We start from the raw sequence: 23178 nt of genomic DNA, 5'->3' as shown, positions 1-23178 counted from the left end.
AACAAATTAGGAAAAACTTTCAGAGGCAAGGAAAGAGAGCAAGGATGTTAAGGCAATGGCAGAACAGGTTTTTAGATAATTAAATTTAACCTTGAAAGCTAATACAAGAATTTATACCTATATACTAGTTCCAAAATCTGAGGTTCCAGAATATTTACAGAAAATATTTAACAAATACATTTGAATAGTACAAGAACAGATTATCTTTTTTTTTTCTCCAGGTGGGGTTAAAAAGGAAAGAAAATACTTAAAGTTTGGCATTTTCTGTGGAAAAGTTATAAAATATTTATACTCAACTGATTTTTAGATCAGGTAGATCATAAAATTTCTGCAGCAACCCAACTTGATCATGAGTCAGCTAACATTTCCAAACATTTATGTGTTTTAGGAATACTGAAAAGCCGTGGAGCCTTTTTGAGACTCCAACTAAAAGGTTTGCCAGGAACATAATAATTACACTATTCAGACCTTCATTGTTAAAAAAAAATAAACCAAATTGTGGAGGGATAAGTTTTTTTTTAAATAAATGTAACCCATTTCTCTTTCCTTCCCTGTCCCTGTCCCAAAGCCAATAGTTCCAAATGGAATACAAGGAAAGCAATGATTTGGTTTCAGGAGAATTTGTAATGGAATATCTGAAAATCTCTCTTTAAAATAAACGGCTATTTTAAAATTCTGGTACCTCATAAAGCACAAACACTGGACTGTACAATATTATTACAGGAAAGGGTGGGAATCTTACAGTCAGAGCCGAGGGAGGGTTCTGGTTGCTGGGAGGAGGGCAGAGGCGGTGAAAATCAAACATAGTCACTCTGCTGCACGCTGGGAGGGATTCCCAGGTCTTTGGCACCTTGTGTATTTCATCTTACATGAATGCCATATTTATACTGCATAAAGGACACTTTCATGTTGAAATTTAATAGCTTAAAATAGAACCCATACTTTGCCATTACGATTTAATATTAACTGTGGTCTGTGTATATAATATACTCCAGAGACTTCTGTAGTTCAATAGGTCCCTTTCCTAGGTAACACTATCTATTTACTTTCAAATATACTAACTTCCACCCTAAATGTTTCTATTTAAACAGTTGTGATTAAAGTCATTCTAAAAGGCAAAAATAGCACATTATCTTAATGACTATTAGCAATGAAATCCTGATGTGCTACCAAATAACTGAAGTACAAATGTCATACTATGTAAGATTGGTGCTTGGGATCATTGATCATAAAATGTTGGCAGGCAGGACCAGGGAAGCTGTATATATGGTTTCTTGCTCAACTACTAATGAAAAGGTTGGTGGTTTGAACTCACCCAGAGCTGCCTTGGAAAACAGGCTTGGTGTTCTGCTTTCAGGAGGGCCATAGCTTAGGGAGCACAGCACTTGACACATACAGGCTCACTATGATTCAGAATCCACTTTGATGGGTACTAACGGCTTAAAAAAACTGCCCAAGGGCTATTATCCATCATTCTGGAGGTCTTCTAAAAGAGACCTTGTTAAGCCAGCATAGCATTTAAAAAATATGTATTTAAATAAAAGTCAGCAAAACCTGGTGCAAATTGTTACGATGCCTAGTTGCCCAACAAAAGATTGGAGGACTGAGTCCACCCAAGAGAAAGTTCAGAAGAAAGGTCTGACGATGCCCTTCAGAAAAAGCCCAGTACCATGGAGTGGGGCTCGACTCCCACTCAAGATGGTGCTGCGTGATGTGCATCAACAGACTCAGTGGTCCCTGGTTAAGTTACAGACACATTACAATTTGGTAAAAGCTGAATCATAGCTAACTGGGTGCTGAAGGCTCTGGCAAACAATTCAAACTGTTTGGGCTTGGCAAATGAAAGGAGAGAGAGCATGGCACAGAAATGGACACAGGGTGGTGGTGCTTGCTTCTTTTTTAGTTCAGAATCACTGATCCAGAAGAATGTCCCAAACCTGTGGTAGACATGCTTCCGTAGATGGTAATGGTTAGGAAAGAGGAAAAATAAGGAGTTGGACCAAGAAGGAAGGTAGAGGGGATGGAAGAGAGGTTGCTTTCCGTTTCCAGGGTAACCTTGGAGTGCTTCAGCAGTTTTCACTAACCCCAAACCTTGCCATGTCTCAGAGGAGCTCCAGAGCCTTAATTTGTATGGTTTTCAGGTGAAGCAATGAGTGTTCCAAGAGTGTATGCTTCTGAGTCCACGGATCCTCTTGACCCTCCTCGAACTCCCAGCCCATCCCTAATACACATGCTATGTTACCCCTTCTCTCTGCTGAGGCTAGTTTTTTTCTTGGTGTTTATGCGTAACTCCATTCACCTTATTATATGAAAGTCAGAGAATTTTTGTTGGAAAGAGTTGGGATATACAAAATTAGATCAAAGAGCACACAGCTCTTTCCCCTCAAGAATGGAAGGCAATCTTGAGGTACAAACTATAGAATATTGATCTAAATTAGAAGTCATGGCTAAGGGTTCTAATCACTTTATATCATCATCAACATTTGTTATTTTCTTCTTTTTCCAAGCCGAGTCACATTGACAGTACAATGGTGTCACATTGTGGCTTGGCTTATCCTCTCTCTGATGGCCCATGATGCTGAGCATCACTCCCTACATTGGGTAGTCATTTCAATGTCTTTAATAGTGAACCAGGGGAAGAAGGAACAGGGAAAAGGATTATAGTGATGTAAATATATTGATGAATGGTAAGGTTGCACAGCTGATTGTTTGAATTGCTGTCAATAAGTTGTACACCTATAAAAAGTTTAAGTGGCAAAGGTGAAATAGCCATATTTATACATCAATGACACATACACACAAGATGAGCTCTGGAGGCTGTTTATATACAACTAAGAACCTAATTTGGTTTCTTGATTTGGAAGTTTAGGGTCATGGTTCGATGGTATAACCCCGTTAACTGGTTTTTTAATAACATGTGTAAGTGCTCCTATTTGAATCCTTAATTCTATAGTGACTAGGATTCGTAAAGCTTGCCAGCAGCCACCCAAGGCAAAACAGTTAGCCCCTATTCACCTAGAAAAACAGAGGGAGAAAGAAAACTGGAGGAAAATATGGATACGGAATGTGTGACCCCAAGAACTGGATGGTACCCAGCGGCCATTGCTGGACATTTTTATCAGAGATTGCATGTAAGAATCCTGACCAAAAGTGGGGCGGGGCGATGCTGATAAGAATTTCCTGTGACCCTAAACTGCAGACTTCCCAGACCCATGAAAGTTGGATGAACACCTGAAACTATTGCCCTGAATCTTTAAACTTTAAACCAAAAATATCACCTGAAATCTTAAAACCAGGTTTAGCTTAATTGCTTACAAAAATTAGCCTAGAGAATTATGCTTATAAAAACTGCCCACATGGGGTAAATTGACAAAAGCAACTCAAAAGATTAGATAGGAAACTTAAACCAAAGACAAAACCAAATCCACTACTATCAAGTTAATTCTGACTCATAGTAACCCTATATATGGTTTTCTGGGACTTTGAAAATCCCTATGGGAGGAGATGGCCTCGTCTTTTTCCCCTGGAGAGGCTGATGGCTTTGCAGTAGCAGTGCGAGGCTTACTCCGCAGCAGCATCATCAGCTGCCGTGAGCTTGTATTTTTTTGAGTGTGTGTTAATAGGGGAGAAACAAGACAGCAAAATGGGGTGAGGATGGTTACACAATTGAAGATGTAAGCAATATCACTAAAGGGTCTGTGTAAAAAAAATGATGAATTAGTGTGTATTTTGCTGTGTGCATTCTCAATAAAAAATAAATTTAAAAAAAAAGATTATGTGACAAGACATACAGCAATAAACCCATTTACTTTATTCCGAGTAGAATGGAGCTTGACTTCATCTGCATGAAAATGTTATACAAACGAACGCAGTGGTGCTCTCTCAGCAGAGAGTAAGAAAAACTAAATATAAGCTTGAGGATGCAAGGATTGGATTAGGTGCTGGAAAGGAATACCTAACTCGAAACAGATTAAAACTGAGATGAATTCCTCGGAGTAGATGAGACTCTCCATCACATTTAATTACTGTTTCTTTAAAATGCCTTAAAGGAAAGTAAACCTCCAATGGTCATTTCTATTCATAGGATTATGTGAAACGTTGGCAGTTCAGGGTTGAAACCTTTTAAAAAAATTAATCACTTTCAATTAGATAACCTCATCCCCACTTTAACAAATTTAAGCAATACTTGATGAACTTAATAATTAAAGCACTTTCTTCTTAGAAACAGTGTACTCTATAATTTCAAAGACAGAGCATGCTAATAAACTCTAAGTCATATAATTGTGAAGATGTAGGAGAACTTAAAAATAACTGAGCATATATTATTTTATGAGACATTCAAGATGAGGGAGTTTGTGCGTCTGGTTCTTAGTTACAGGTTTTCTCATGACTAGAGCATGCCCTACAACCTCAAATTCCCAAAGGCCAGTTGCCTAAAGTAATTCACTTTTTAAATTGTTAATATATTGTCATAGCAACGGAATATTTTAAAGGGGAAAACAACAATGTTGATTGATTAACACTACCTAGAGGGAAAGGCAGCGTTTCTCACAGGCATCTTGTGTGTGACCATTCCCCTGAGTGGAACTTTTCTTGCGTGCTGCACCCTGATCCCTACCCACTAAAATCGAAGTAGCAAGGTCAAGTCCTTGTGATAACCACAACTGTTGTCATACTGCCAGTGGACTTACAGTGGGACAGAGAGGATTCCATGAACAACCACTGGTTCTGTACTTAGAACTTGGGTGCCACTTGGGGACAGTTAGCTGCATCGAACGTTTTCATTCTTAGAGGAAACAGACTGTTAAGGGATACGCTTGCAAAACCAAACTGTAAACATGAAAGCCATGGTTACACACTTACTCCTAATTTAGAAATTTGTTTTAAGCCATCATTTGCATTTCGTACACACTTTGAATTCCAGCAGCATGCCTGATCATGCACTACAGCTGCTTCTACGTAAGAGTCGCAGTCCTGAAGAAAGTGTTGATTTTGAACATATTCACTACAACAATGCTGTAAAGACATTCTAAAAGTTAAAGTTTGAATGAATGTGTGTGTGCAGGTGTATGATTATTTTCAAATACTTACAAGATCCAGTGCAGAACCTCCACCCAAGTATTCCATTATTATCCATAATTTTGACCCCTATAAGAAAGATCCAGGAAACAACTTACTAGTCAGTAACCTGAATCAAATCACGCATTAATATAAAATATTGTTTGACATACAAAACACATGGATTATAAAATGTTTCAAATTGATTACTTAATATCCAGAGCAAATGCACAACAATTTCCGCACCTTGACTCCTCACATCTAGCCTATGTGAGAAGCAGATCCAAAGTGAGCTATTGAACTCCTGGTAAACCCAGGAAACTACGCTAGTTTTAAATGATCTCGCACAGTGACGTTGAAAGGACAAAAACAGTTACTAACTGAAGAAGGAGCTCAACAAAGACATGAAGAAATTCTGAATGGCACTTCAAGGTGCTTCCCGTAAGACCTCACCATTTAAAGACACGATCGTCTTATTTCAGCTTGGAGTCTTTCTTTGTTTCAAGGTACTTTATCATTTTTACCAGTCATAATGAATGGGCATTTCTGGTAACCACATGGAACCTACAAGTAATATTGAGTTCCCAATCCCCTTGAGATAACCGGGAAAGAGTAAGGAGGGTGTGTAGTTTTCCAACGTAAATGTCTAGTAGGATAACTAAAGTAGCATTAACTGCAGTATTCATTGTACAAGAGCAAATGGAACTCGGAGTACATGTGTATAAATACCAAAACAAGCACACACACACAATCACCATCCACCTTTGTTAGCTAAAACTGGAATTATGGAATCCTTGTTTTCTGTAAACTATATTGTCCCATACCATTTCACAAGTTGTATTCTCAGCATTTTTGTGAGACCATAGAGTTGGCTGAAAGGACAACATTTTCACAGTACTGGCAGTCTAATCCATTGTGAATTTTTCAGTGAAAGGGTTTTTGAAATTGTTTCCCAAAGATATGATGTCTAGGCTCATTGGGTAGACCTCCAGAAGGCAAGTCATTCCAATGTAGCTACAGTGTGTCCTGAAGAGTATCAGACCACTGAACTATGATTTATAGCACAAAAACATTTCTGGGGGGGGGGGGAATCCATAGAGTATTAATCTTAACTAGGATGCCAAGAACACATCTCTCACCTTCACAACCCCCGCTGTGGGAGAACGTGCTCCTGCGACTGACTGCCAGTGGCCTTACGAACTCTAGAATGCCTGGGAAGTTCTCAGGCGTCCAAGGCAAACCCTGTGAGCTTCTCTCTGGGGCTGGACCTTTAGCAAGGTAGAGCGCCAGTGAAGAAGAGAGTTTAGGTGAGGGTTGAGGCTTGAAAAAAATCAGCCCAGGGACAGGAGCTGGGAAGTGGGCGATTCAAGTAAGACAAGATGATCCCTTCCCTTTTCTTCACGTTGACGACACTAAGGCTGTAACAGAAAGCAACAGCAACCGGTGTTTCCCCAGTCCTCTCTCCAGCAATCCTCCTATCCACCATATCCTGCTGCAGTCTAACCCGAGCAAAGAAAGATGGCATCCAGAGCTGAGACTACTTGGGAGCCAGTGTATACAGCAGGAAAGAAGAGGGGGAAAAGCCCCACCACCAAAGGTGGGGAGGGGGGAGAGGAAGAATTCTCAAAGTGTTTCAAGTCACTTGAATCTCTGTCTATAAATTTGAAACTCAGAATATAACGTCTTCCAACTTTTTTTAAGAGGCAAAGAGGCGGCTTCCCCTTGGGCCACAACTCTGTGTCTGACAAGTACTGTACTGTATTCAGGAGGCTAGCCTAAGAACTGCCCGACCTGACCAGCATGGCTGTAAAACTAAAACCAATCCTCAGCGCCATCACGCTTACTCCAATGCAAAGCAGCCCTGTCGGACAGCGTACGGCTGCTGTGTCGTTTCTAAGACACGGACTCTTCACAGGAGTTGAAATCTCGTCTTTCTCCTGCAGAGCAGCTGCTACTTTTGAATTGTGGCCCTTGCAGTCAGCAGTTCAATGTGGAACCACTACGTCACCGGGGGTCCTGGGACCATTATTAGGAGGCTTCACATGTCTATGGGAAAAAGGGAATGAAAAGAAAACGAGTTTTTCCTAAAACTTTTTGAAGCCTTAAAGTACTTCATCCTCACTGGTTTCTGAATTCTGAACAACTCCCATTCTTCTGCGTGCAATTTACATTCTAAAACATGGTTAGCTGTTTTGCAGTTCTGCATGAAGGACAGCACATGTTTTCCAAGTTAAAAACATTGTGTGTCCTTTTATTTTGGAACAAATTCAAATGGGCAACTTATCATCTGTCTACTCTTCACTAAAAAATTCTCATAGAAAGTTGAAAATGTGACTTTATAAAACAGCTTATACTACTGAGTTACTACAGTTGCAATGCGGAACTGCCAGGTCTGAGAAGGCTTCTGATGAATGAGGAAACGGGCAGCGGAGGTTCCGTCAAGGGATTCGCACCGCCCACTCAGGAGCCGTGGCTCCGATTCCTGGCCGGTGGGACTCGTGCACAGCCACTACCCTCGGAGGTCTGGGGGTTGCTATGAGAGTGAACAGGCTCCCGGAGAGTCTAAACGTGGACTTTGAAAACCAGCCTGGTGATCTGTTTGTGAAAATCAGTCAGTGAAACGCCTTTGGGTCCCAATGGTCCAATCTTGTTGAGCATGGGGTTGCTGTGAGCCAGGGGCAACTTGATGGCAACTAACATCTACAACCGCAAGTCAGCTGTTCAGCAGAACTACTACACGTCTCTAAAAGGTAAGGGACCAGAGGTTCCTGGCAATTTTGCTCGCTACCTCCTTCTGACTGTCACTTCTGGAGACAACGCTTACTAGGGGAAAAAGACTAGGTAGGCACATGGGGCTGAAGCCAGCCCTCCAGGAAGCTTGACCCACATGAACTTTTCTTATTGGTTCCCAGTCCATAGCAAAGCAAAACACCAATCACACGCAAAACAAAACGAAATGCGCTAAACACTATGATGCTATTCTTTTCGGGCACTACAACTTCTGCCTTTGATTTCTGATATGAGCCTTTAGTGAAGAAAATAAAGCGGTTTGTTAGGCTTTTAAAATACTTAAAAACACTGAGAAGATATCCACATACTGGCTGACAATTCCCAAAGAGCCAAGTGACTATGCTACAACTGGGAGATCGGCAGAGGAAGAGGGGGTTATAGGGCAAGCCATTGGGAAGCTTGGCAAGTGATTTGAGTTGTTGAATGCAAAATGATCTGGTATGCACACAATCTAATTCACAATCAAAAGGTGTTGGTTTTTTTTTAATGTGCCCAAAATTTATATACACTTGCAAGGAAAAAAAAAAAAACCGAGAACACGGAAGACATGGGGAGAGCAAAAAAATTCACTGAGAGGTGTGAAAGATAATAAAGGTAAAAAGTGTTACACACTTCAGAAGCCTGCAAAAATACTAAAAACAAACATCTATGGGTAGATATCTAAGTCGAGATGAATATACAGGCTGAACAGATGTGGGGAGGGGGTACGCACGCACAACCACTGTCATCAGGATCATAACAGAAGGTCCTGGAGAGAGTGGGTGAATAGAAAAGAACATCATTTGAAAAAAAAAAGTCTTGCTAGGTGATAAAGACTAGGGGAACCCCACCCCTGGGGATCAACTTTAAGACAAACAGTAGACAAGCCTTCAAAGTGAGTGCCAAGACCAGGGAGGAACTGCACTCTTTAGAGCAGCAGTTCTCCACCTTCGTAACGCCGCGGCGACCATTTCAAACAGTTCCTCATGCTGTGGTGAATCCCGCAACCATCAAATGATTTTCGTTGCTACTTCATAACTGTCATTTTGCTACTTATGAATCGTGCAACCCCCATGAAAGGGTGATTCGACCCCCAAAGAGGTCACTAGCCACAGGTTGAGAATCACTGCTTTAGAACAATCAGTGATATGAGACCCAAAGGGCAGCATTTGCCCTAAAACCCAGTTCAGAAGGAGGAGGAAGGATTAAAAAATCTAAGAGAAAAAGGAAAAAAGAAAGAAAGAAGGATAAATAGAAATGAGGAAATCTAGAGATGGAATCAAAGTCAGGAAACAAATTCTATAAAAATTGTTCAATGGAAAAGCAACTAACTCTAAAAACTGTCATGCACACAATAAAGTTGTTTCATTTTTAAATTGGCAAACAGTTGAACCGTTTTAATCCACCAGGAATGCCTTGTCCTTTCTCCATCCTTACAACCCAACCCCTAAATCATATTCAAAACCTAGTTCCAATGCTATCTTTCCAATTTTAGGGTCATTGTACTTGATGTGAAACTAAGTAGAAAGGCTGAGATCCGACCCATTAACTTGGACTTTGGGGCATAGGAAGGGATCAGGCTGACAAGAACTAAAATGCAGAATACGATGATTATGCAGAATAGATACCAAATAAATGTCGGCCAAATTATGTCTGATGTGAAGTGGTTTAGTGGTGTGTGGTAATAACTTTAAAGCTGTTTTTATTTTGAGAAAAGAACATCGTTATAAAGAGAAAAATCCCCGTGTAGATTTCCTCCAAATCTTATTGCTAAATTTCAAAAAAAAAATTTTCAGAAATCAAAAGAATATTCCAAAGGTATTCACCATGTATTGAAAATAAGTGCGCGCGTGCACACACACACACACACATTTCCGAGAAGGCCAATAAACTGTAGAAACCATTCTAGAATTTTTTACTTCAATTATTAAAATCTTTCCTTTTTATTTTTATACATTGGTGGTGGTAGTGGAGTTTGGGGGTAGGGGTGGGGTGGGTAAAGGATGTTTCCTTAACAAAAATCCAGAATTTTAAGGCAATTTTTAGCAGCAAAAGAAAACTGTCATGCTTCAAATTTGATTCACTGCTGGATTGTGCTTCATTTTCAGATTTACATTGAACTAGAATAACATTTAAAACTTATAAAATATTCTTCCAATATTATGAGATCATCAGGGAAGGTTTTGCTTATTTTAGCATTCTTCACAAAGGCTAACTTTGTCCAGAAAATTTGCTAAACTGAAAGGAAAACAGTGTGGTTATACAGTTGTGTTTGTCTGGTTTTTACTCTCGTTTTTTAAAAATAAAGTTATACAGTGAGCTCAGTCAAAATGAATACTTAGTACATTTTTGCATGGCTCAAGGAAATGCCTACAACTGCATACAGTTTCAGAGAATGTATAATTTTCTCTCAAATGAAATAACTTTCTCTCCAACTTGCAGTGAGGTCTTGGTATGTATACTATCTGGTATCCCGACAATCTGAGAAAAACCCATATCCTATTTGACTCAATCAATTTGGCTCACAAAATCCCCCGTGTCATCTGAAACGGAAGGATGAAATCCCCTGATAGTACTATTGATAGTATGACACTGACTGTATTACCAGAACCCTGCTGTATTTGATGTGGTACTAGTGTTTTTTTAATGGAAGCCCAAATAGCCAGAACATCCTTTAATGTAAAAGGAAAATAAGTTGGTGGCCTTATGAGAAAAGCCATATAAATAAAATAATAAATAACTTAAAATCATGGAAACATATTTCTGTCTCTGTGCGCAAACATACACATCTATATAGAAATTAGATATTTATATACAGTAAATTCTATGAAAACCAGAACCTGTGTAAGGTGGAAACTTGTTAGAGAAGGAAAATTCAAAAATATCCCATTAATATAGAGCCAAGGAAAAGGTAAGACTACACTCTCTCAACGGTGGGAAACAGCTGAGACTGAGAAAAACAAGGCAAGCAGGTTCCATTCTTATGGGTTTCACTGCATGCACACGTGCACGTGCTCTCTCTCTTTCTCTCGCTCGCTCGCTGTAAATAGGGTTTCAACAACAATACAATAATGGAAATAAGAATAATCCAGGCTACAAATATTATCTGCAAGCTGTGAAATTTGACAATTTCATCATGAGGTAACATTGTTAAATAGGAGTCTTGGGCATAAGAATTAATGGTGGCAAAGGACCAAATCGGTCTTTGAAGAAGGACAACTGGAAGACCCTTTAGAAACGGGAATCCAGGGCAGATGACCCCTTCAGGACCAGTGGTGAGAGTGGCGATACTGGGAGGGTGGAGGGAGGGTGGGGTAGAAAGGGGGAACAGATTACAAGAATCGACATGTGACCTCCTCCCTGGGGGTTGGGCAACAGAAAAGTGGGTGAAGGGAGACGTTGGACATATAAATAATAATAATTTATAAATTATCACGGGTTCATGATGGAGGGAGGGTCGGGAGAAGTGAGGGGCCAAAATGAGCTGCTACCAAGGGCTCAAGTGGGAAATGTGTTGAGAATGATGATGGCAACAAATGTACAAATGTGCTTGACACAATGGATGTATGTAGGGATTGTGATAAGAGTTCTATGAGTTCTAAAATGATTTTAAAGAAAAGAAAAGAAACAAAGACGGTGAGACTGTATCTCTCATTCTTGGACATGTGATCAGGAGAGATCAGTCCCCAGAGGAAGGACATCATGCTCGGTGGAGTAGGTGATCAGAAAAATAGAGGATGGCCCCTCACAAAATGAACTAACCCTGCAGATACAACAAGGCGTTCAGACACGGTAACAATAAAGGGAGGGGTGCAGACCCCGGCATTACTTTGTTCCATTGTCAGAGCTGACTTGACAGCACCTATACAATAAAGGAAACAAGAATAATTCAGTGTAGTCCTTTAAAAAGACACCTTGGACAATAGTTTTGCATCACTGACTAATCTGAGCATGTCCTCTAATCAAGATTTGAACAATATGAACATATGTTTGTATTTAAAGACTAATTCTCTACTGGGTGATAAATACAGGGATACTACTGTGCTAAGCTCTGAGTTTGTTTGTTTTTTTTTTTAATCGTGAAATCTTAGAAATACCCAAATTTAAATAGAGCTACTCTATGAGAGCTCTCTCTGGCTTTGAATAAACAAAGTCTATGAACAATCAATAAAACAAAACATCATTTCAATATCCATTTTCAAGATAATATGGGATCCTCCATTTTAAATAGGCCTTATTTAATATTTTAAGTCAGTCACCCAAAATAGTTTATCTGTTACAGATGCCTAAAAATAGCAAGGGTTCAAGTTTGCTCTAGGGTGAGTCTGGAATTACTAGGATCCAATCCAGGAACACTGGACAGTGCAAGATATGATGAAATAATAATTTATGAATTGTGAAGGGTTCATGAGGGAGGGGGGAGCAGGGAGGGAGGGGCAAAATGAGGAACTGATATCAAGGGCTCAAGTGGAAAGCAAATGTTTTCAGAATGATGACTGCAACAAATGTACAAATGTGCTTAACACAATGGATATATGTATGGACTGTGATAAGATTTGTACGAACCACCAAGAAAATGATTAAATAAAAAGAATAAACCAGCATAAGAAACCAAGCAAACAGCAATCTCTCTCTCTCTCTCTCTCTCTCTCTCTCTCTCTCTCTTTCTCTCTCTCTCTCATTCACTCAACCTCTATCTCTGTCTCTCTCTCCACAACAAATTGCTGAGACTTCCCACAACTAAGTTGGTTAAGGGAATTAGGGGGGAAATCTAGAACTATTTAGATTAAATCATAACTTAACGGATCTCTTAAAAGAGAACCTCACCTCTTAAACTACCTGCTTAAAAAAAACATGAACGCTAACTGATGTCACAAAATATCAAACCATCATGTGTACAATAAATTACTTTAACAGCTAATCTTTAACTGTGAAAGATTACACAGAATAGAAATAATCAGCATTATCACCTATTGGGAGGACAGAAGAAACGACTTTGCTCCGTTTGTGTATCATCTGTATTTTGTACCCACTTAATTCATAAAATAGCTACCATTTTAGTGTATTTGTAGACAATAATCTTAAGGGAGGAGTGCACTACTCATTTTCTTATTTCCAGTACCTAGAGGAAGATACAAACATAACACATTTTCCCCATTGTTTTTTAGTCAATTCGGACTCATAGTGATCCTATAGGATAGAGGAGAACTGCCCCATAGGGTTTCCTTGTATGACACATACTGGCTATTTAATGTCCCATTCTACCAACTATTCAATTCATAGAGAAATATAATGTAAATAATAATGTGCTGCAGTGAAAATGATGATGACTTTCTATATCAGAATTACCGAAAACAGATGTAAACTAGAGCTACTACAGAGCTTATTTTGTCAGCAGAGCTTCAAAAACCATTCACCTTTAAGTATGTCAACAGCATAATGAGTGATATATACATACTTCCTTTGGCCTACAGATAGAAGAACAAGGAAAAATAAAGAAGAAAATAAACAAAGAACAAGAGCAAAAAACTACAACTGTTTCCTCTCATAAAACTATTTCTATCCTCTTAAAAAATAAATCAACACAGAAACAAACTTACTCAATTTTAAGGTGATTTAAACTCTAACCAAAGCTAGATATTTTTCATCTATTTATACTTCACATTGCACGAGTCACAAATCCTAACTCTGGAACTCAAGAACACTTGGGTTTCACTAACCGAAGAGTTTTCTATTATGTAGTAACATCTCCATCTGGTGGAACTTTAGGTGTCTGTTAGTACCATGATCCTGGAACCAATAAAAGCACAAGTTATTTTTTATTGGGGTGTGTGTGTGTGTGAGTGGGGCTGATATTAATTGTTCCCTTTAATTTCATCTCAGAAATAGCTGTATGTGTTAGCGATGGGCCAGATCCAGGCTTAATATAAAAATCATGAAGGATTAAGCAAAAGTCCCAGCCACTGAACAGCTCACAACCCAGTGGGAAAGATAGCTAAGTAACCACCCGAAACTCAAGGAAATCATAACAGGCCTATTTTATGAATTCTGAGTTTGAGACAGCTGGAACCATAGAGAGGTCTGTGAAAGCCTAGAGTTATAGTTCTTTCTTGACAAAGGATATGTCTTAAAGATCAGCTGCAATTTTGTTTCTATATCCAACCAAAAGTTAAAGTGTGGGAAACGGGTACTACTGGGATGTATTCAGGATCACAAAACTCAACACTCACTGCCACCAAGTCAAATCTGACTCATAGCTAGCATTCAGAATACAGCTGTTAAATGTGACAATGGTCTACTGGGTACGTGTAGTCTGTCTGGGAACTAAAGATGGCTAAATCGTCATGGAAGACACAACCTTTTACAAAAGCAAGAAAAGCTGATAATGAAGATACCTTATGATTTAAAATATATAGAGCACACACATTACCTTTAAATAGGATCCATAGTATTTTGTTACATACGCGCTGTCACACTGACTCAAAACAGTTATTTCTTGCTGAATGTCTTCAATTTCATCTTCGGCTTCCTCAAGATCTATGATTTTAATAGCAACCACTTGCTGGGTACGATTATCAATTCCTTTGAAAACTTCTCCAAAGGAGCCTTTCCCAATGCGCTCTAATTTCGTGAACAGTTCTTCTGGATCAGCTATCATATTCTGGGGGGTGGGAAGGGGGAGAGAGACGAAGAGGAAAATAAAATTTTTGCATCAAATGTTTTTAAATGAGGAAAAATAAATTACTTAAGACAATAATATATTTTAGAAATACATAAAAAGTGCTTTGTTAGAACAGTTGAAATCTGAAATAGTCCATAGTCTATTGGATCATTCACGCTCACAACTCCATCATTCAGTGAATGTTGTCTGTGCTCCATTTACACATTAATGGAAAGGTAGCAGTAATGAGAGCATAGCTAAATTAAAATGTAGTGGGCTGAATACTGGTCCCGCAGAAGATGTATCTAAATCCTAACCACCAAGAGGTGTGACCCTATTTTGGAAAAGAGTCTCTGTAGTTTAATTAAATCTTTTTAAATTAAATCTTAATATCATCTTAAATATCTCTAAATTTAATGATAGTTATTCTAATAATAGAAAAGCAGAGAGGTCTGGGGACCTCACTTAAGAGAACTACTGGCTTAGATCATACGGTTCTGTGAAGAATTGAGGAAACCTGTCTATCTCTTACTCTTCTGAATATTTTAAACTCTCAGAAGGATATCTTAAAAAGCATAAATAATTTAGAAACCAGTTTGAGGGAAATATGGCATGATGAAAGACTAGGTAACAAGCTACCCCAAACCTTTACAGCCAAGACACCAGAAACCAAATGAAACAGATATGAATGGTAAACCTAGAACTCCACGTTTCAAAGGAAAGAATGAATACGTGGATCAAATATTGACTAGAATAAGAAATAAAATGAAAATAAAGGAATACATGAAGTGTCACATTATTAACTGGATCGACACAAGGAGGCCATTTTGAATTTCTGCAAGCAGTGTTCCCATCAGGGCAGCAATGCAATAATTGGCTTCCTGGGTGAACGGCTCCAGCACACCCACTTGCAGATGGTAACCAACAAGCAACAGTGTCCACACTGCCAAGCTCCATCATTGGGGGGGGGGGCACCACTCATTGAGCACCATCTGATCAACCAAACTTGCCCTCCGCTGCTCTCAAACACCAAGCAGAGAAGTCTCTCTCATCTATTATATCCGCCAAGGGACAGGTGGCACGTGCCTAAATACTGCCAAACCATGAGCACACCTGTCCCATTAACTGATATAGCAAAATAAAACCTGAGCAAAATATACCAATCACAATCACTAGTGAAAAACAAACACAACACCCCTATAATGCCACTGAGACAACAAACTCACATCACATAAGATAAATGACAGTGATTCAAGCAAGTGCTCAAAAAAAGTAGCACTGGGACTACCTGATAAGGAATTCAATAAATGAAAAATCGAATACATGGACACTGAACAGTACCCTGCCAAAAACTACTGGATAGTAGGGCAAAAATCTGATAACTTGAATCAAATGAGAATGAATACACAACATACAATCTTTGGGGGTATAGCAAAAGCGGTGCTCAGAGGTCAATTTAAAGGAATAAATGCACACTTCAAAAAAAGAAAAGTCATAAACAACAGCTAAGCTAAACATCTGCAGCAACTAGAAAAGCAAAGCAAATTATGTTTACAATCACCAAGAGAAACAAAATAATCAAGATTAGGAAATAAATGAAACAGGTAAGCAATAGAGGGAAACAAAGAGACTAGGAGTTGGTTCTTTAAAAAGGTTAATAAAAATCAACAAACCTCTGATACAGCTAACGATAAGGAGAAGATGCAAATAACATGAATGAGAAATCAGAGAGGAGGCGGCATCACAACAAAACAAACTTTAAAAGGACGAAAACAATACTGTGGAGAACTACACTCCAACAAATTAACAAACTCTCAATGAAACAGACAAACAGACACACACTCCCTACCTAAACTAACTCAAACGAATGTGGAAAATTTGGACCTATAATGAAAGGGCAAAAATCTGTCCCAGGCCCACAACCAGTCCATGACCTCACATTCATCGCCCTCCATCCTCCCAGGCCAGACTGACACGGTGGACAAATAGGAGAAGGCATCCCATAACTGTCCCTCACTTTGCCTTGTTCTCACCATGACCTCCTGTATAGTATATCATTTGGGAAATGTCAGATAGCAAGATAGTTGATTAAGTGAGGAGTAGGTGGACAGTTTACCATTAAAATTTTACTTTGATGAATTTATTTTTATATCATTTTAAATAATATTGATGAAGATTTACTACTGATCACGTAGAAACTCAAGATTCCCAATCTTCCTGAAAAGGCACTTTATTAAATTAGATCTAGTGCTCTATGAAGCTAGACCTAAAACTTTAGTTTGAGTGTTTTTAAAATATAGGTGTATGCTACCTAGTCCCAGTGAGCTGTCTATATCTAAGTTGTCAATCAGACCTAGAATATCAGTTTATTTACTAGCAGGTTAGCCTAGTTTACCTAGTCATCAGTTTCAAGAGATAATAACGGAGTTAGTATATTCCTATTATCTTTATGCTTTGTCTCTGATAAAGTCTTTTGAACTATGATTACCAAATACACCCACTACTATTTCCGTGAGCTACCTCCTTTTGTGGCAACTTTTAAACATGAAACTGCTTTTAAGGAATTTCACCAATTTCCCCTTTTTCAGCCTATTGCAAATATAGTGGACACAGAATCTGCTTGCCTTATAAGCTTCCCCATTCTCCCCGATTGGAGTTTTCCATGTTTGAAAGGACATTTCCTATAGTAGTTTCTCTGATGTTCTAAGCTACTTGTCTATCTCTACACCTTGAACTTCCCATCTCTCCTTTAAAAACTAGTTTAGTCTTCCGGTAGGAAGCAAATATCTCTTTAATGCTCACATTTGGATACAAGGTGTTACGTGCTTTCTCAAGGTGTTACGTGCCATCCTTACGGGTTTCCTTGGAGTCCTCTCGCTTACAAGACACTGCAGGGACTAGTATTACCTTGTGGGGCTAGCCTGTAGTTTACCTCTTCCAACGTTGGCCGATGGCTGTTGCTTTTCCGGTATCCTGTGGCAAAAACACGCAGCAAACATCGGAGTGATGGCTCTGTCTCCTTCTAACTCCCGAAATTCAGGGCACTCTGAAAGGATCTTTCCGTTGTTATGCTGCAGCTGCAACGTTAATCTGAAGTTTGGAAATATCCCTTATCTTATAAAGTGCACACAGTATGCACTCCCAACAACTGAAACTGCTAACACTTTCTGGACGGGGAAGTATATTCATGAACTTTATAACAAGAATCATATGTTGTGGCAAACAAAGATTAACTCCTAATCTTCCTAATGAGTGGTCTGAAAGGAGATGACTAGAACAATCTACCCCAGAGAGGCTACAGCTGTTCCTAGCTTACCATGAGAAACGGGTTGTAAATCATAGACTTACAAACCAAGTGATATTTTGCAATTTAAAGAAATTCTGAAGTGAACCCCAACACATCCATAGAGCTGAAGATTTTAACTCAAGACTATCAAGTCGGAAACATGTTTGTACATCCCCACCCTTTTCTTTAGGGTCTAACACCGTGGAAGGAGTCAAAAACGCTTTCACAGCTGCAGCCTCACCTTCTTAACTACCCGGGATGGAGATCACTGTTCTATTAACCAACTCTTATAGCCCTGATTGGAGGCGTTGCAGTGGTGCTGACTTAAGTGGTAGGCGGCAAGGTCAGTGGCTGAACCCACCAGACCCTCTGCAGTTGAAGTATGCGGCAGTGGCTTCTCTTCAAATGCACTGCGTTGGGAACCAATGGCAGCTCTGCCCTATTCTGTAGCATCTTTATGAGTCAGGAGCTACTCAACAGGAATGCATTTGGTTTGGGCTTGTTATATCACTGACTTAGAAAGGGAAACAAAGCAATGATCAATTCTGACGCATGGTGATTCCATGTGTGTGTCATACTAGTAATGGGCTCCGGAGGGTTTTTAATGACTAATTATTCAACAGGAGACCATCAGACCTTTTATTCCAAGGTGCTTCTGAGTGGATTCAAGCTTCCCATTTTTCTGTGAGGAGTTGCGTGTGACAACCATGTGCACCCCTCAGGGACTCCAAACCCGTGAGAGCTAATCCCCAAAATCTCTGTCCCTTTCACCAGCTCTCCAGTCTATTAAACCAATGTCTCCCAAGCACATGTAAAGATAGATTGCCTTTCAATTGTTTGCATTTTTACTTTTTAGGCAAAAAGTAAATACTCCTAATTTGTGAAAAATCTCAAGGAATACAATTAAAAAAGTATATACAACAGAGTCATGGTGGTGCCATGGGTTAATAAGCATGGGGCTGTTATCCACAAGGATGGTCATTGAAAAGCCATCAACTCAGCAGGAGAAAGATGAGACTATCTGCTCCCATTATTTGATGGAAATCAATTTGTGTGTAGATATATACATATCTATACACACACATGCATGTATGTATATATACACCCAAAGCTGTTTTCTCAGTAATTATCACTGCCCTTCAGAGACTTAAAGAAAGCCAAGTCAGCTGTCTTCATGCGGAAATCAAACATTTTTTTAAGAATAGTAAAATTTCTATATAATGAGTCGACAGTAAAATTAAGCATTACAGTTATACATGTTTGCATTACCTTTCTTAAGCTGTAACTTGGAAAGGAACTGCAAGCTCTATAACACATAGGAGGAACTGCTAAATTAACTTTATGTTGATTCATAACAGATGCTATATGATTTGTACACACCCTGTGAAAATAGCTCTATGAAAAATGAAAGTCTCATGATGCCCCTCAGTGACTAAGGGCAATACAGGGGACAGCACCGGAGACACAGTGTGGGAATTGCACCTGACCTGATCCCACCACACCGAGGCAAATCACTGGAGGAGTGCAGCGGAACAGCAAGGGAATGGAGTGGCAAGGTCCCCAGGGAATGCTGAAAGTGGACTTTGGGGCCAGGGCGTGGTGCCCCAACAGACTGGACTGGAAAACGCTCCTAAGGGCCAGCAAACGATCCCTGAACTAACTACAAGCTTTTCTCTTGTGATCTGTTTTGTTCTGTTCTTTTTCAGTGGTTTGTTTTGGTTGTTTTGTTGTCTGGTTGTATACTGTTGCTTTGTTTTCCTCTGTCTAGTTTTCGTGCATGTTAGTGACTCCACAGGTCTGTCTGAATAGGACAGGCTGGATGAACTATCTGGATGAAAAACAACAGGACCGACAGTTCCGGGGGGACTTGGGGTGGGGGAGTAGGGGGGGTAAGGAAGTGGTGTTAACAAACCCAGGGACAAGGGAAAAACATGGGACCACAAATGGTAGAGAAGGGGGAGTGGCAGGCCTGGTGGGAAATGAGCGAGGGTAAGGTTGTGCAGAGAAGAGGTATACTCTAGCCCAGGTGGCGACGAAGCACGGTAGTAGGGCAGGAGGAAAGTCAAGGGAGATGGAGGAAAGAGCTAGGAGTCAAAGGGCATTTAATCCAGGTCTAGATAAAAGGCATGTACATATGCAAATACATTTACGTATGAGGATGGAGAAATAGATCTATGTGTCTATATTTATAGGTTTAGTATTAAGGTGGCGGAAGGACCTTGGGCCTCTACTCAAACACTCCCTCAATGCATGAATACCTTCTTTTATTAAATTGGAACTCTATGAAGCTCACTCTCCCAACACAATGGCTGGAGCCAAAGTGGGTGAACAAGTAAATGTGGTGAAGAAAGCTGATGTTGCCCAGCTATCAAACGAGACAGTGACTGGGGTCTTAAAGGCTTGAAGATAAACAAGCAGCCATCTAGCTCAGAAGCAACAAAGTCCACATGGAAGAACACACCAGCCTGTGTGATCGAGTAGTCCCAAAGGGATCAGTTACCAGGCATCAAAGAACAAAAAATCATATCATTGACTGCACACCTCCATGATAGGATCGCGGAAGACAAATGGGTGCATAAGCAAATGTGGTGAAGAAAGCTGATGGTGCCCGGCTATCAAAAGAGATAGTGTCTGGGGTCTTAAAGGCTTGAAGGTGAACAAGCGGCCATCTAGCTCAGAAGCAAATAAGCCCACATGGAAGAAGCACACCGGCCAGTGCGATCGCGAGGTGCCCAAGGGACCAGGTATAAGGCATCATGCAAAAAAAAAAGATATAAGTATGTGTATGTATGTGTATATATGTGTATATGTATATATGTATGTGTATATATATATCATATTAAATGAAGGGGGAAGTGCAGAGTGGAGACCCAAGTGTCGGCCAATGGAGATCCCCTCATAGAGGGGTTTAGGAGAGGAGATGGGTTAATTAGGGTGTGAGGTAGTATCGATGAAGAACACAGCTTTCCCCCAGATCCTGGATGCTTCCTCCCCCCAACTACCATGATCCGAATTCTACCTTGCAGGGCTGGATAGGACAGAGGCTGTACACTGGTGCATATGAGGGTTGGAGGTACAGGGAATCCAGGGTGGATGATACCTTCAGGACCAAGGGTGTGAGGGACGATGCTGGGAGAGTGGAGGGTGAGTGGGTTGGAAAGGGGGAACTGATTACAAGGATCCACATGTGACCTCTTCCCTGGGAGAGGGACAGCAGAGAAGGGGGGAAGGGAGACTCCGGATAGGGCAAGATATGACAAAACAACGATGTATAAATTACCAAGGGCATATGAGGGAGGGGGGAATGGGGAGGGAGGGGGGGGGAAGAGGACCTGATGGAAGGGGCTTAAGTGGAGGGCGAATGCTTTGAGAGTGATTGGGGCGGGGAATGTGTGGATGTGCTTTATACAATTGATGTATGTATATGTATGGATTGTGGTAAGAGTTGTTTGAGTCCCTAATAAAATGTAAAAGAAGAAAAGAGAAAAAAATGATTAGGGCAAAGACTGTACAAATGTGCTTTATACAATTGATGTATGTATATGTATGAACTGTGAAAAGAACTGTATCAGCCCCAATAAATTGTTAAAATAAAAAAATTAAAAAAAAAAGAAAGAAAAGAAAAATGAAAGTCTCATACCCATGTAAAGGCATTCACCTTACCCCTTGACCTTCTTGATCTATCCTCTTGTTTGGATTTGGAAGTTCCAGGTATAAGCACATTGTTACAGACTGAAGTCAGAGGCCAAATCCCAAAACCAAATTCACTGCAATCGAGTCGATGCCAACTCACAGGATCCTATAGGACAGGGCAGAACTGCCCCTGACAGTTTCTGAGCCTGTTACTTTTAATGGGAGCACAAAGTCTCATCTTACTCCAGAAGTCAAAGATAGAAGGCATTAATATCATTAAGCAACAAAAACTATGGCTTATACTAGTGAGAATATAAATGCTTTTAGGAAGCCAAAAAGTATGTGGAGGGGGTGGGGTGGAGTGGGGTGAGGTGGAGGGATAGATATAAAGTGGCCATTTTTCTTGTTGCCTGCACAAAGTCAGAAGGCAGAAGGTCTTTTACATTCATAAATCATAGAACAGAAGGCTGGAAGAACACTTAAAAGGTCTCTCGTGCTTGCGAGTCCATGCTACATATTAGAAGTATTGTAGTTTTTCCTAAAATATACCTCACTCCAAACCTACTGATTCAGAATCTCTGAGACTGTAGCTCAGCAACTGGCACTTCAAAAACAAAAAACAAAAAACCCAAATGATTCTTCCACAGAGGTTCTGATACCCAAGTTGAGCTCAACCATTGGGAATTACTCACCAAACAGATCTCAAATTTGTCTCTAAGATGACAGGAAACTAATTACCCTATTGTTCCCAGTCAAGAATGTGACTCTCTTCTAACCCTGTACAACAGAAATGAACAATTGGGAGATTAAAATAGAACCAAGGTAACTCGGTTATATACACATCTATTTAAAAATTAAGGTTGTAGTACTTCAGTAAAGTATTTAACTCTAGAATTACTACCTTCAAATAAGAGTAGAAAAATAATATTTATCCAAACACAAGTAATTCTTTATCAGTGTGTTATTGAACACTTTTGTACCCAAGAGAGACCACATAATATTAGGGTATACTGTGATTGGTGAAAGAATTTTGAGGTAACCGCCAACAATGGCAGAGTAAAAGTTTAGATCTAGAATACATCTAACAGCAAAGGTCGCCAAGTTGTGGAGGGGACATTATGCTGAGTGAAATAAGTTAATTACTAAAGGACCGATATTGAACAACATCACTTACACAAAGGACAAGAAAAGGCAGATGTCAATGGAACAAAGTTTGTTAGCGGGAAATCGCGGTTAAGAGTGAGGTTGCACAACTGACTCTTATAATGGCTGTCAACAATGTACACCTGTGACAGGTTGACTTGGGCAAAGCTGCATGATAAACATATTTTACATCAATGACGACGACAATGAGGACCGGGAGACAATAGCTCCTGCGGCTGTTTATGAACCCCAAACTTCCTGGGATTTGGTACCTTGGTTTGGCGGTTAGAATCCTGATTTCATGGGACATCCCAGTTAATTAGCCTCATGGGCTCAGTGTTTCTGCTCGACCTCTTTTTTCTGTGCATAGTGTCTGGGGTCTGAAAGCTGGTAAGCAGCCACCCATGCCACAATAACTGGTCTTTCTTGGCCTGGCCCAGCAAAGAAGAAAAACCAGGAACTAGAAGAGGATTGGAATGTATGTCTAATTACCTCCATGAGTAACTGCCTCCTTTGCCACAAGACCAAAAGAACGGGGTGGTGCCTGCCTTTTACTACAGAACATTTTGATCAAAACCTGCATAGAAATATCCTGATCCAAATCAGGAAATGCAGAGTAGTTTAAACT

The 23178-nt window shown here is 40.0% G+C and overlaps 1 protein-coding gene across 2 annotated transcripts in view; it reads right to left on the bottom strand.

Moving 5' to 3' along the window:
- The window catches only part of STK26 (serine/threonine kinase 26), a 65171-nt gene that overhangs the window by 9871 nt on the left and 32122 nt on the right, over positions 1-23178 (bottom strand). The window contains exons 1-3 of one of the 2 annotated variants that reach the window (XM_075538828.1): positions 17421-17442; positions 14258-14488; positions 5092-5148 (exon numbers count right to left, since the gene is read on the bottom strand). In XM_075538828.1, the coding sequence (XP_075394943.1) occupies positions 5092-5148; positions 14258-14485 (285 nt within the window). In that variant the 5' untranslated portion in view covers positions 14486-14488; positions 17421-17442. Of the gene's footprint in view, positions 1-5091; positions 5149-14257; positions 14489-17420; positions 17443-23178 lie in introns of those variants that run through there. The other variant, XM_075538827.1, reaches the window with a different exon arrangement.

The sequence above is a fragment of the Tenrec ecaudatus genome, chromosome X, assembly GCF_050624435.1.
Source record: "Tenrec ecaudatus isolate mTenEca1 chromosome X, mTenEca1.hap1, whole genome shotgun sequence".
In the NCBI taxonomy this organism is placed as follows: domain Eukaryota; kingdom Metazoa; phylum Chordata; class Mammalia; order Afrosoricida; family Tenrecidae; genus Tenrec; species Tenrec ecaudatus.
This window is presented reverse-complemented; position numbering and strand designations above follow the sequence as displayed.